Source organism: Callionymus lyra, chromosome 13 (assembly GCF_982586985.1).
Source record: "Callionymus lyra chromosome 13, fCalLyr1.hap1.1, whole genome shotgun sequence".
In the NCBI taxonomy this organism is placed as follows: domain Eukaryota; kingdom Metazoa; phylum Chordata; class Actinopteri; order Syngnathiformes; family Callionymidae; genus Callionymus; species Callionymus lyra.
In genome coordinates, this window is record NC_141830.1 from 1,262,489 (window position 1) to 1,277,830 (window position 15,342).

The 15,342-nt window shown below is 43.9% G+C and overlaps 1 protein-coding gene across 3 annotated transcripts; it reads right to left on the minus strand.

Moving 5' to 3' along the window:
* Positions 1-2,693: 2,693 nt before the first annotated feature.
* Positions 2,694-11,455, minus strand: LOC148066937 (uncharacterized). Of its 3 annotated transcripts, none has more exons than XM_087806066.1 (7): positions 10,314-11,455; positions 5,844-5,990; positions 5,465-5,713; positions 5,216-5,299; positions 5,024-5,115; positions 4,914-4,964; positions 2,694-2,842 (listed from the first exon to the last, which is right to left on the minus strand). In XM_087806066.1, the coding sequence occupies exons 1-5, from the start codon at positions 10,366-10,368 to the stop codon at positions 5,027-5,029; spliced, it is 624 nt and encodes a 207-aa protein (XP_087662192.1). In that variant the 5' UTR covers positions 10,369-11,455; the 3' UTR covers positions 2,694-2,842; positions 4,914-4,964; positions 5,024-5,026. The 3 variants fall into 3 exon arrangements, with proteins under 3 accessions (XP_087662192.1, XP_087662191.1, XP_087662190.1); XM_087806065.1 differs by having other exon boundaries at positions 5,844-6,122; positions 10,314-11,454; XM_087806064.1 differs by having other exon boundaries at positions 5,844-6,125; positions 10,314-11,452.
* Between the last annotated feature and the right edge of the window lie 3,887 nt (positions 11,456-15,342).

Here is a 15,342-nt window from a genome sequence, read left to right on the forward strand (position 1 = left end):
GAGGAAGAGGACACGAGAAGAGGACGCAAGAAGAGGACACGAGAAGAGGAAGAGGACACGAGAGGAGGACACGAGAAGAGGACACGAGAAGAGGAAGAGGACATGAGAGGAGGACACGAGAAGAGGACACGAGAAGAGGACACGAGAAGAGGACATGAGAAGAGGAAGAGGACACGAGAGGAGGACACGAGAAGAGGAAGAGGACACGAGAGGAGGACACGAGAGGAGGACACGAGAAGAGGACATGAGAAGAGGAAGAGGACATGAGAGGAGGACACGAGAAGAGGACACGAGAAGAGGACACGAGAAGAGGAAGAGGACATGAGAGGAGGACACGAGAAGAGGACACGAGAAGAGGACATGAGAAGAGGAAGAGGACACGAGAGGAGGACACGAGAAGAGGAAGAGGACACGAGAGGAGGACACGAGAAGAGGACATGAGAAGAGGAAGAGGACACGAGAGGAGGACACGAGAAGAGGACACGAGAGGAGGACACGAGAAGAGGACACAAGAAGAGGAAGAGGACACGAGAGGAGGACACGAGAAGAGGACACGAGAAGAGGACATGAGAAGAGGAAGAGGACACGAGAGGAGGACACGAGAAGAGGACACGAGAAGAGGACACGAGAAGAGGAAGAAGACACGAGAGGAGGACACGAGAAGAGGACACGAGAAGAGGAAGAGGACACGTCATCAGATCGTCATCAGATCCAGAGTTCTCTCCAGCACCCCCATGGACCCTCCTACACGCTCCTCTTTTCTCTCACTCTATCCTCCCTCACTCCTCTCCTTATCCATCTGTCTACCCCCCCATCCTTCCTCCCAGCCGGTCAGAGCGACAGGCCGTCAACAATGAGTCTGGTTCCGCTCGAGGTTTCTGCTTCTAAAAGGAAGTTTTTCCTCTCCATTGCTCACTGTACAGTGTTTTGTTTCTTGCTCTTTGTTGAATTGCTGGATCTATTTTTCCTTAATCAACTGTAGTCTTATTTCAACTGTATAGTGTCTTGAGATAACTTTGTTATGATAAGACACTTGAAATAGAATTGAATTGAATTGAATTGAATTGACACGAGAGGAGGACACGAGAAGAGGACACGAGAAGAGGACACGAGAAGAGGACACGAGAGGAGGACACAAGAAGAGGAAGAGGACACGACAGGAGGACGCAAGAAGTGGACACGAGAAGAGGACACAAGAAGAGGAAGAGGACACGAGAAGAGGACACAAGAAGAGGAAGAGGACACGAGAGGAGGACACGAGAAGAGGACACGAGAAGAGGACATGAGAAGAGGAAGAGGACACGAGAGGAGGACACGAGAAGAGGACACGAGAGGAGGACACGAGAAGAGGACACAAGAAGAGGAAGAGGACACGAGAAGAGGACACGAGAAGAGGACACGAGAAGAGGACACGAGAAGAGGAAGAGGACACGAGAGGAGGACACGAGAAGAGGACACGAGAAGAGGACACGAGAAGAGGAAGAGGACACGAGAAGAGGACACGAGAAGAGGACACGAGAAGAGGAAGAGGACACGAGAAGAGGAAGAGGACACGAGAAGAGGACACGAGAAGAGGACACGAGAAGAGGAAGAGGACACGAGAAGAGGACACGAGAAGAGGACACGAGAAGAGGAAGAGGACAAGAGAAGAGGACACGAGAAGAGGACACGAGAAGAGGACACGAGAAGAGGAAGAGGACACGAGAGGAGGACACGAGAAGAGGACACGAGAAGAGGACACGAGAAGAGGAAGAGGACACGAGAAGAGGACACGAGAAGAGGACACGAGAAGAGGAAGAGGACACGAGAAGAGGACACGAGAAGAGGACACGAGAAGAGGAAGAGGACACGAGAAGAGGACACGAGAAGAGGACACGAGAAGAGGAAGAGGACAAGAGAAGAGGACACGAGAAGAGGACACGAGAAGAGGACACGAGAAGAGGAAGAGGACACGAGAAGAGGACACGAGAAGAGGACACGAGAAGAGGAAGAGGACACGAGAGGAGGACACGAGAAGAGGACACGAGAGGAGGACACGAGAAGAGGACACGAGAAGAGGACACGAGAAGAGGACACGAGAAGTGGAAGAGGACACGTCATCAGATCGTCATCAGATCCCGAGTTCTCTCCAGCACCCCCATGGACCCTCCTACACTCTCCTTTTTTCTCTCACTCTATCCTCCCTCACTCCTCTCCTTATCCATCTGTCTACCCCCCCATCCTTCCTCCCAGCAGGCCGTCAACAATGAGTCTGGTTCCGCTCCAGGTTTCTGCTTCTAAAAGGAAGTTTTTCCTCTCCATTGCTCACTGTACAGTGTTTTGTTTCTTGCTCTTTGTTGAATTGCTGGATCTATTTTTCCTTAATCAACTGTAGTCTTATTTCAACTGTATAGTGTCTTGAGATAACGTTGTTATGATAAGACACTTGAAATAAAATTGAATTGAATGAACAGTGAACAGTATTGATGACAGTGATGTTCCTAATTTGGGGATTCCTGGTTGTATGTCCTAATGGGGGACGCCCCGGGTAAATCAAAGTGAAAAAGAAAAGAAAAATGAAAAGAAAAGCAAGCCAAAACTAAGAATGAACCTAAACTAAAACTACACTAACGATAAGAATGAACTCATTTAGATTAAAACTGATCCATCATCAACAACATTCCGCTATCCGAAGAAACACACGGAAAAGTACACGTGGAAAATACCCACTTTTATTACATTAATCAAATATTCATGATCAGAGCTACTCCTGAATGAAGGTTGTTTGTGTGTCGGTTGAAGAAGATGGACTCGGAGGAGATCGAAGAAGACGCATTTCTGGGATCGAACAGTCACACCGACTCTGGAAGAGGAAGAACAGTCAGACCGACTGAAGATGATGATGATGATGGTGATGATGATGCTGATGGACTGGACTACTGAGGAACATGATAAAAAGACCACTTCTGAAAAGGGCCAAACCTTGTGTCACCGTTTAGAAAAGATTAATATTGCAGACAGATGATTATACTTTCGGTTACACATATAGCGTGTGCAGGTACATGATGATGATATGTTGTTGGGAAGATGATGCAACATTCCACTCAGACTGATCCACTGGTTCAAGACAAGCTTGGATCAGAATTAGATACGACACCAGTGATTTAAAACATCTGAAAGGGGGGATAAAAGCTGGAAGAGAAGATAACCCCCACCCAAGAACATTTGAATGACTAGATTACAAGAAGACAAATCAGGATGTCTCTCTGCGGGGGATCGGGACACAGGGAACTTGAAAGGACCATTTGGCCGGAAAGGGACGACCTCCCGGACGGGAAATTTGCCTTAAATATAGCGATGTTTCTACAGATCGGGACCTTTTCTCCCGCGACTATTGACCTGTACAGTCGCCGGGAGAAAGTGTGTCCGATCGATCGTAATTGAAAGCTTGTCTTTTGTTTGACTTGAAGCGGCGAATAAACGACTGTGACACACTCTGGATTGTTCATCTTTCTCCACGAAGCGAAGTATAAGACCCGGGACTGAACTGAAGTCGTGTTGGAGCGACGGAACAGACTCCGTGTTTTGGATCCTGCAAGATCCCAGTGATAACTGAGGACGAGAGGATACTGTGAGTCCATCACTGATGGAGCTCCTCAATGCCCTCAGCACACACTGAGGGCATTGAGGAGCTCCATCAGTGATAGGATGCTCCATCCCAGGTGTGTGAGGGAGAGGTACCTCCTTCCTCCTGCTGCCATCAGACTCCACAACAAGAACACGCCAAGATAATTACTTAACTGCACCTTTCTTGTTATTTTTGTAAATATGATTGTGTATATAATATAGTGCAGATTTATTTTCTATTCTATTTAGATGTTTTCTTTTCTTTTCAATATTTTATTTCTGGGTGTTCTATTTTTTGATATATTGCTCTTGCTGTTGTTAAAACGAATTTCCCCTCGCGGGACAATAAAGGGATTCTGATTCTGATTCTGATTCTGATTCTGATTCTGATTCTGATTCTGATTCTGATTCTGAACTTTTAAAGCTGATGTTTAGACATATTTTGGTTTGAAAACAAATGAAAGTAGTTACGACTTCGTCAAGAGTCATGTGGTCTGAAAATACTACAACACCAGAGTCAAGTACTGGACAATACTACACATATATACTTGTTACTACACTATCACAACACCAGAGTCAAGTACTGGACAATACTACACATATATACTTGTTACTACACTATCACAACACCAGAGTCAAGTACTGGACAATACTACATATATATACTTGTTACTACACTATCACAACACCAGAGTCAAGTACTGGACAATACTACACATATATACTTGTTACTACACTATCACAACACCAGAGTCAAGTACTGGACAATACTACACATATATACTTGTTACTACACTATCAGAACACCAGAGTCAAGTACTGGACAATACTACACATATATACGTGTTACTACACTATCACAACACCAGAGACAAGTACTGGACAATACTACACATATACACTTGTTACTACACTATCACAACACCAGAGTCTAGTACTGGACAATACTACACATATATACTTGTTACTACACTATCACAACACCAGAGTCAAGTACTGGACAATACTACACATATATCCTTGTTACTACACTATCACAACACCAGAGTCAAGTACTGGACAATACTACACATATATCCTTGTTACTACACTATCACAACACCAGAGTCAAGTACTGGACAATACTACACATATATCCTTGTTACTACACTATCACAACACCAGAGTCAAGTACTGGACAATACTACACATATATCCTTGTTATTACACTATCACAACACCAGAGTCAAGTACTGGACAATACTACACATATATCCTTGTCACTACACTATCACTATATATTGTGTCCTTGTATCGTGATACGTTACCTTGTTGCTGTTCTTCTTGTAGGCGACCGAGGTGTAGCTGCGTCTGGTTCCCTGAGCGAGAGGAGAGACGGGTTCAGTTCTCGTCTCTGAATGTCCAGACTCTCTCAAACCTGTCATTCTGGTCTCCATCTGACCAGTAGAACCACGAGGACCAGCAGAGTCAGAGCAGCTGCTGCATCGACGGCGTACATCCACCAGCTGACTGTAGGCAAGACCACGACCTTCAACGTCAACTCTCACTTGGAGTCACATTCATTCAGAAGGACATGTCGAGACTTCATGTGACGCCTCGGAGTTCTTACCTGCCGATGTGCTCATGGCACTCGTTTCTGTAGGTTGTGTTGTTGGTTGTGTTGTAGGTTGTGTTGTAGGTTGTGTTGTTGGTGCTGCAATACAATGTATTGTGAGTAACAGGAACAGGTCTCTCTTGGATCTGATCCACATCAATGACTTACTCAATGAACATCTGTTGTTAGCTCCTCTAACACAACTCAACTGGACTGAAGCTACACACACACACACACACTGACGAGTGACACGAGGAGACTCACCTGCTGATCTGAAGACGAAGTTGTGAGCCTTGTTCTTGTGTGTGACTTCACAGGTGAAGCTGTTCTTGTTGGAAGAAGAAGGAAAGCTAACAGCATATCTGCAGTCGGTCGACGTGATCTTCACCTCGGAGTGATCTTCAGGTATTTCTGCACCATCAAACAGCCACTGGACCTTCTCAGGGCATGGACTGTCATGTATGAAGACCTCACAGGTCAAAGTCACGACACCTTGATCCTCCACACGAGTCACTGAGAGAAGAGAACCAACGTCAGCCTAGGAAAAGACAGTTGCCAGCCTGTGTGTGTGCTGAGAACCCAGAGACTGAGCAGCTGAAGCAGCAACATGAAGAAGAAGAAAGATCTCTTGAAGGACACTCACAGGAGACCACGATCAGAGATGTTTCAGGACCATATGTACTGTTCTTTCTACAGAAGTAACGTCCAGCATCTTCAGTCTTCACCTCCTTGATGTGCAGAGAGCAGTCTGGTGTCAAACTCAGTCGCTTCCCATCACTGTCGCTCGTAACTACAAATAATTCTCCTTTTAGATCAAAGACCCATTGGAACCGAGCACAGGACACCTGGTCAGGTGTTGTGTGGCTACATGAGAAAGTGACATCATCTCCCTCCTGAACTAAGTGAGTAGTTTGTCCAGTTGCTGCTGTGAAGACAAGAGTTGTGAGTCAACAAGATCCAGAGATGAAAAAACTTGCACTACTGTAATTAAAGTGTATTTTCTCTCAATAGATTCTCAAAAATACTCTGATATGATGACATTAAAGTATCTTTTCTTTCAATAGATTCTCAAAAATACTCTGATATGATGACATTAAAGTATGGCGCCGACAGGACGGCGACTTTAACAGCAGCTCCGAGTGTTTTTTGGGTTTATTACTTTTTTTCCGAGGTTTGCCTCTGTCTTTTCAAACTTTTCTTTTCATCATACTGTCTCTTTAAGACTCGCGGACAGTTTTCTATAAAAATTGGAAACTTTCAGTGAAAAAGGAAAGTTTTTCATCGCCTTTTCTGGTGCGCAACGGGCGTCCTGCGCGCGTAATGGCCATCGTCTACAGTCGGGATCAGCTGCTGGCGCTGCGTTTCTCCGCGGTGCGGCCGGAGGAGCGACCCATCATCCCCCGGGATATTATGAAGCGGAGACGGGGACGCCGCGCCGGAGTTAAACGCCGGGAGCTGAGGAGAGCTTATCGACCGGCGCTGCCGTCCGTCGTCATGGGCAACGTGAGATCTCTGCCAAACAAGATGGACGAACTCGCGGCGGCGACAAGGTTCGACCCGGAATATCGACGGTGCAGCATGTTGATGCTCACGGAGACGTGGCTGAACCAGAACCACACGGACGCGATTGCTGCGCTGGATGGATTCTGCTTATTACGCGCGGACCGGACGGAGATGAGCGGAAAGAGAAAGGGCGGAGGACTGGCAGTGTTCGTCAACGAGAAGTGGTGCCTTCCCGGGCACGTTACTTTAAAGGATCAACACTGCTGTCCTGACATTGAACTTTTGGCGCTGAGTCTGAGACCCTTCTACTTGCCACGGGAGTTTTCACATGTTGTCGCGGTGCTTGTGTACATCCCACCGTCGGCGAGTGCGGAGGTAGCATGTGACGTCATCACTGGAGTAGTGAACGGGTTACAGACTCAGAGCCCTCAGGCCCTCTTTATTATCTCCGGTGATTTTAATCACGCATCTCTTTCCTCCTGTCTGCCCAAATTCACGCAGTACGTCACTTGTGCCACCAAAGACAATAACACACTGGACCTTTTCTATGCGAACACTAAAGACGCTTATTTATCATCCCCCCTTCCTCCTTTGGGACGAGCTGACCACTGTCTGGTCCATCTCCTACCTGTTTACAAGCCACTTGTGAGCAGGCAACCAGCAGTGACTCGCTCAGTCAAGAAGTGGTCTGAAGAAGCTGAGGAAGCTCTGCAGGTCTGCTTTGAGACCACGGACTGGAGCATCTTCAGTGAGTCCCACAAGGAGGATATTGACGGACTAACTTCATGTGTCACGGACTACATAAACTTCTGTGGGGAGAGCATTGTACCAACCAGAACTGTACGATGCTTCTCCAACAACAAACCCTGGATTAATCCTGATATAAAGGCTCTCCTAAAGGAGAAGAAGAGAGTCTTTAGGTCAGGAAACAAAGAGGATCTGATGGCAGTCCAGAGGGAGCTGAGAAGAAAGATCAGGGAGGGAAAGGGGAGGTACAGGAGGAGGATGGAAGAGAGTCTGGCCAACAACAACACCAGAGATGTCTGGAGAGGTTTGAAATCCATATCCGGACATCAGACCAGGCTCTCTGTAGCGGCGGGGGATAAAAATTGGGCCGACAACTTAAACAGTTATTTTTCAAGGTTTGAGGTGTCGGCTCCCCCCCCTGCTCAACCATTCACACCTCTACACTTACCTTCTCCTCTCCCCCGAGCTTGTATTGTCTCAGCCCCCCCGCTGACTCCACAGGGGACAATGCCCCCCCACCCCAGCCTGTCCCTCACACCTCTCCAGGTGAGAAATCAGCTTAGGAGAACCAAGACAACAAAGGCCCCTGGACCAGACGGCATCGGTGGCAAAGTACTCAGGACGTGCTCTGACCAGTTAAGTGAAATTGTTGGACTTCTGTTCAACATGAGCTTGACCCTGGGAAGAGTTCCACTACTGTGGAAGACGTCCTGTGTGGTACCGGTGCCGAAGACTCAGCACCCTAAGGATCCCAGCTGCTACAGACCTGTGGCCTTGACATCCCACCTTATGAAGGCTCTGGAGCGGCTGGTCCTTAGTTACCTGAGTCCTCTGGTGCGCTCCTCCATGGATCCGTTGCAGTTTGCCTACCAACCTGACATCGGCGTGGAGGACGCCATCATCTTCCTTCTCCACCGAGCACTTTCTCACCTGGAGTCGCCTGGAAGCACTGTGAGGATCCTTTTCCTGGATCTAAGCAGTGCTTTCAATACCATCAGGTCAAACATCCTGAGGGACAAGCTGGAGCTGTCTGGAGCGGACACTCACCTCACGGACTGGATTGTGGACTACCTCACCAACCGTCCACAGTTCGTGAGGACCCGGGATGGTGTTTCGAGGACTGTACTGTGCAGTGTAGGGGTCCCCCAGGGAACAGTGTTAGCACCGTTCCTCTTTTCACTGTACACTGCAGACTTCCAACACCTGTCTCCCACCAGTCACCTGCAGAAGTTCTCGGACGACTCCGCCATCGTCGGCCTCATTAAGGACGGGGATGACGGGCCGTACCGGGGACTTGTCCAGGACTTTGTTGACTGGTGCCTGGAAAACCACCTTCAGATCAACTCCAGCAAAACTAAGGAGTTGATTGTGGATTTCCGGCGGTGTCCCTCCATCTCCCCCTCACCACTGAACATCCAGGGACAGGACATTGAGATTGTCACGACTTACAAGTTCCTGGGTGTTCACCTCAACAACCGCCTGGACTGGGTGGATAACACTGCTGCTCTTTATAAAAAGGGGCGGAGTAGAATCTACCTGCTCCGGAGGTTGAGGTCGTTTGGTGTCCGGGGGCCACTCCTGAAGTCATTCTATGACTCAGTAGTGGCCTCTGCCATCTTCAACGGTGTGGTCTGCTGGGGGAGCAGCATGACAGCAAAGGATAGGGCTAAACTGGACAGCCTTATTAAGAAGGCCAGTTACGTCCTAGGGCGCCCCCTGGATCCTGTGGAGGAAGTGACTGGAGGGAGGATGCGGAGCAAGCTGGGCTCCATGAGGAGGAACTTGTCTCACCCTCTCCAGCACACACTGAGGGCATTGAGGAGCTCCATCAGTGATAGGATGCTCCATCCCAGGTGTGTGAGGGAGAGGTACCGCAGGTCTTTCCTCCCTGCTGCCATCAGACTCCACAACAAGAACACACCAAGATAACTATTTAACTGCACCTCTTGTTATTTATGTAAATATGATTGTGTATATATTATATAGCGCAGATTTATCTTTTATTCTATTTCTCGTTTTTATTTCTGGGTGTTTTTATTTCTCTTGCTGCTGTTAAACCGAATTTCCCCTCGCGGGACTAATAAAGGTTTTCTGATTCTGATTCTGATTCTGATTCTATTTTCTTTCAATAGATTCTCAAAAATACTCTGATATGATGACATTAAAGTATATTTTCTCTCAATAGATTCTCAAAAATACTCTGATATGATGACATTAAAGTATCTTTTCTTTCAATATATTCTCAAAAATACTCTGATATGATGACATTAAAGTATCTTTTCTCAATAGATTCTCAAAAATACTCTGATATGATGACATTAAAGTATCTTTTCTCTCAATAGATTCTCAAAAATACTCTGATATGATGACATTAAAGTATCTTTTCTCAATAGATTCTCAAAAATACTCTGATATGATGACATTAAAGTATCTTTTCTTTCAATAGATTCTCAAAAATACTCTGATATGATGACATTAAAGTATCTTTTCTCTCAATGGATTCTCAAAAATACTCTGATATGATCACATTAAAGTATCTTTTCTCTCAATACATTATGAGTATTTTTGAGAATCTATCACTGATAGTGACGTAGATCCTTCCGCATATGACGCCTCTCTCATTACCGTAACACCTTCACAAAAGCGCAAGTTGTTTTAAAGTTGTTCTGATCACTTGAGTGCAGTAGCTTCAGCAGTTCGTGAAGATAAAGATCTTATTAAAGTCACAGTCAGAGTAGAATGTTGTTGACAAACTAGATCTGAAGTACAAACGTCTCAGTGTTCGTTGATAAAAGTACATTTGATTGAACTTTTAAATGTTAATCACTGAGAGATGAATAAATAGGTATCAGTTGAATCTCACCGTCGCAGCAGAGCAGCACGATATGAAGAAAAACTCTTTCCTTCCAGCATCTCATCCTCCAGCTGTGAGTCCGAGTCTCAACTTCTTCAATCTTTTGCAATAAAAAAAGTTTCTTCTTCCTGTGCCGAGAGCCAACGACTTCCTGTTACCACGTAGAGTTACGACATTTAGACACACACCGCAAACTAGAGAGAAAACCACGTGAGAGTCGGACCTGCAGAGAAACGAGTCCATGTGTCAGGATTAACCCTGTAACACCCAAATATAGAAAAACCTAAAAAAAAATAAATAATTGACCTTTCAGATGTTGTTTTAGGAGGCCTTTGATGCAGAAATTAAAGAGTTTTTAAAAAATGTTTATGTACGTTTTTAGAGAAATGTTGTAATATTGCAACATTAGGGTTAGTTGGGAGCAGGATTTCTGTTGTCTGAACAATTCAGAACAACTAGGCTAAGACTAAGACTAGACTTTCATTGGTGGTGAAAGTCCCAAAAACAGTCCCTGTCGTCTGTAAAGCAAAGGCGAACATCACACTTTCTGCATTGTGTGTTGGTGTATCCTTTATTGCAGTGTCTGCAGCGTCCTCTCCCTGTCTTCCTTGGGAAATGGGCAACTAGATCGTTGCGTACATCCAATGGGAGGTGGGCACATCTCTTGGATGGCCTCTTCTGAGCATTCAGAGGGCTTCCTTTGCCTGAAGATGGCCGTCCTCTCTTTGGAGTTTGAAGTGTTGCGTTTACCAGGATGAGAGAGGATGCTAGCTGTGCCTGAAATTGTCTCCTGTTCATTGTCTCTTTGCTAGACATCTTGAGCGCTTGAGGCATTGACCACAGCGAGGATGATGGTGTGCCAGAAGATGTACATGTTGTACCAGCGACGGGATTTGATGGGGAACTTATATTTGGCTGTAAATGAGTCCGACAAATCCACACCTCCCATGTACTTGTTGTAGGCACCGACAATGTAAGGCCTCTCAACTTCAAACGTAGGTTCTGTTGGCTTTTTCCCAGCGTTGAATCTTCTGCACAGGGTTCAGGTCCAGCAAAGGATGACACAAGTGTGACTTCTCTTAGTATACTAGTAAGTTAGTATCATCAGGATAGTGTACGTACTAACTAGTAACTAATCCTCCACAGATAGTATGTCTCAAACATACTTCTCTTAGTATACTAGAAGTTAGTATGCATCAGGATAGTGTACGTACTAACTAGTAACTAATCCTCCACAGATAGTATGTCTCAAACATACTTCTCTTAGTATACTAGAAGTTAGTATGCATCAGGATAGTGTACGTACTAACTAGTAACTAATCCTCCACAGATAGTATGTCTCAAACATACTTCTCTTAGTATACTAGAAGTTAGTATCATCAGGATAGTGTACGTACTAACTAGTAACTAATCCTCCACAGATAGTATGTCTCAAACATACTTCTCTTAGTATACTAGAAGTTAGTATCATCGGGATAGTGTACGTACTAACTAGTAACTAATCCTCCACAGATAGTATGTCTCAAATCACATACTTCTCTTAGTATACTAGAAATTAGTATCATCAGGATAGTGTACGTACTAACTAGTAACTAATCCTCCACAGATAGTATGTCTCAGATCACATACTTCTCTTAGTATACTAGAAGTTAGTATCATCAGGATAGTGTACGTACTAACTAGTAACTAATCCTTCACAGATAGTATGTCTCAAATCACATACTTCTCTAAGTATACTAGAAGTTAGTATGCATCAGGATAGTGTATGTACTAACTAGTAACTAATCCTCCACAGATAGCATGTCTCAAACATACTTCTCTTAGTATACTAGAAGTTAGTTTGCATCAGGATAGTGTACATACTAACTAGTAACTAATCCTCCACAGATAGTATGTCTCAAACATACTTCTCTTAGTATACTAGAAGTTAGTATCATCAGGATAGTGTACGTACTAACTAGTAACTAATCCTCCAAAGATAGTATGTCTCAAATCACATACTTCTCTTAGTATACTAGAAGTTAGTATGCATCAGGATAGTGTACGTACTAACTAGTAACTAATCCTGCACAGATAGTATGTCTCAAATCACATACTTCTCTTAGTATACTAGAAGTTAGTATCATCAGGATAGTGTACGTACTAACTAGTAACTAATCCTCCACAGATAGTATGTCTCAAACATACTTCTCTTAGTATACTAGAAGTTAGTATCATCAGGATAGTGTACGTACTAACTAGTAACTAATCCTCCACAGATAGTATGTTTCAAACATACTTCTCTTAGTATACTAGAAGTTAGTATCATCAGGATAGTGTACGTACTAACTAGTAACTAATCCTCCACAGATAGTATGTCTCAAACATACTTCTCTTAGTATACTAGAAGTTAGTATCATCAGGATAGTGTACGTACTAACTAGTAACTAATCCTCCACAGATAGTATGTCTCAAACATACTTCTCTTAGTATACTAGAAGTTAGTATCATCAGGATAGTGTACGTACTAACTAGTAACTAATCCTCCACAGATAGTTTGTCTCAAACATACTTCTCTTAGTATACTAGAAGTTAGTATCATCAGGATAGTGTACGTACTAACTAGTAACTAATCCTCCACAGATAGTATGTCTCAAATCACATACTTCTCTTAGTATACTAGAAGTTAGTATCATCAGGATAGTGTACGTACTAACTAGTAACTAATCCTCCACAGATAGTATGTCTCAAACATACTTCTCTTAGTATACTAGAAGTTAGTATCATCAGGATAGTGTACGTACTAACTAGTAACTAATCCTCCAAAGATAGTATGTCTCAAATCACATACTTCTCTTAGTATACTAGAAGTTAGTATGCATCAGGATAGTGTACGTACTAACTAGTAACTAATCCTGCACAGATAGTATGTCTCAAACATACTTCTCTTAGTATACTAGAAGTTAGTATCATCAGGATAGTGTACGTACTAACTAGTAACTAATCCTCCACAGATAGTATGTTTCAAACATACTTCTCTTAGTATACTAGAAGTTAGTATCATCAGGATAGTGTACGTACTAACTAGTAACTAATCCTCCACAGATAGTATGTCTCAAACATACTTCTCTTAGTATACTAGAAGTTAGTATCATCAGGATAGTGTACGTACTAACTAGTAACTAATTCTCCACAGATAGTATGTCTCAAACATACTTCTCTTAGTATACTAGAAGTTAGTATCATCAGGATAGTGTACGTACTAACTAGTAACTAATCCTCCACAGATAGTATGTCTCAAATCACATACTTCTCTTAGTATACTAGAAGTTAGTATGCATCAGGATAGTGTACGTACTAACTAGTAACTAATCCTGCACAGATAGTATGTCTCAAATCACATACTTCTCTTAGTATACTAGAAGTTAGTATCATCAGGATAGTGTACGTACTAACTAGTAACTAATCCTCCACAGATAGTATGTCTCAAACATACTTCTCTTAGTATACTAGAAGTTAGTATCATCAGGATAGTGTACGTACTAACTAGTAACTAATCCTCCACAGATAGTATGTTTCAAACATACTTCTCTTAGTATACTAGAAGTTAGTATCATCAGGATAGTGTACATACTAACTAGTAACTAATTCTCCACAGATAGTATGTCTCAAACATACTTCTCTTAGTATACTAGAAGTTAGTATCATCAGGATAGTGTACGTACTAACTAGTAACTAATCCTCCACAGATAGTATGTCTCAAACATACTTCTCTTAGTACACTAGAAGTTAGTATCATCAGGATAGTGTATGTACTAACTAGTAACTAATCCTCCACAGATAGTTTGTCTCAAACATACTTCTCTTAGTATACTAGAAGTTAGTATCATCAGGATAGTGTACGTACTAACTAGTAACTAATCCTCCACAGATAGTATGTCTCCAACATACTTCTCTTAGTATACTAGAAGTTAGTATCATCAGGATAGTGTACGTACTAACTAGTAACTAATCCTCCACAGATAGTATGTCTCAAACATACTTCTCTTAGTATACTAGAAGTTAGTATCATCAGGATAGTGTACGTACTAACTAGTAACTAATCCTCCACAGATAGTATGTCTCAAATCACATACTTCTCTTAGTATACTAGAGGTTAGTATCATCAGGATAGTGTACGTACTAACTAGTAACTAATCCTCCACAGATAGTATGTCTCAAACATACTTCTCTTAGTATACTAGAAGTTAGTATCATCAGGATAGTGTACGTACTAACTAGTAACTAATCCTCCACAGATAGTATGTCTCAAACATACTTCTCTTAGTATACTAGAAGTTAGTATCATCAGGATAGTGTACGTACTAACTAGTAACTAATCCTCCACAGATAGTATGTGTACATGTACCAGCGACGGGATTTGATGGGGAACTTATATTTGGCTGTAAATGAGTCCAACAAATCCACACCTCCCATGTACTTGTTGTAGGCACCGACAATGTAAGGCCTCTCAACTTCAAACGTAGGTTCTGTTGGCTTTTTCCCAGCGTTGAATCTTCTGCACAGGGTTCAGGTCCAGCAAAGGATGACACAAGGGTGACGGCCCTGCTGTCATACCATTTGACAGCACAGATGTTGTGATTCCCCTCCACTCTGACGTCATAGCTTCCTCCACCCCTTTTCCTTCAAGCTCTTCTCGTCTTCAAGGTTACAGTTGGGTAGGCGCACCTGCCTGGCTGTTCCCACATAAGGAATTCCCCGATCAAGGAGCTTCACTAATAATGGAACACAGGTGAAGTAGTCGTCTGCATACAGTTTGTAGTTCTGACCTTCTGGAAGTGGGCCTCCATGTTTCCAGGGACCTCCATGTTTCCAGGGGCCTCCATGTTTCCAGGGACCTCCATGTTTCCAGGGACCTCCATGTTTCCAGGGACCTCCATGTTTCCAGGGGCCTCCATGTTTCCAGGACCTCCATGTTTCCAGGGACCTCCATGTTTCCAGGGACCTCCATGTTTCCAGGGGCCTCCATGTTTCCAGGGACCTCCATGTTTCCAGGGAC

Excerpts from the sequence above, each read along its gene's own strand:
- LOC148066937 (XM_087806064.1), bottom strand. The coding sequence starts at position 10,368 with ATGAGATGCTGGAAGGAAAGAGTTTTTCTTCATATCGTGCTGCTCTGC. Across the intron at positions 5,714-5,843 it reads ATCTCTGATCGTGGTCTCCT|TGACTCGTGTGGAGGATCAA; the intron begins GTGAGTGTCCTT and ends CTCTTCTCTCAG. Across the intron at positions 5,300-5,464 it reads CTTCGTCTTCAGATCAGCAG|CACCAACAACACAACCTACA; the intron begins GTGAGTCTCCTC and ends ATTGTATTGCAG.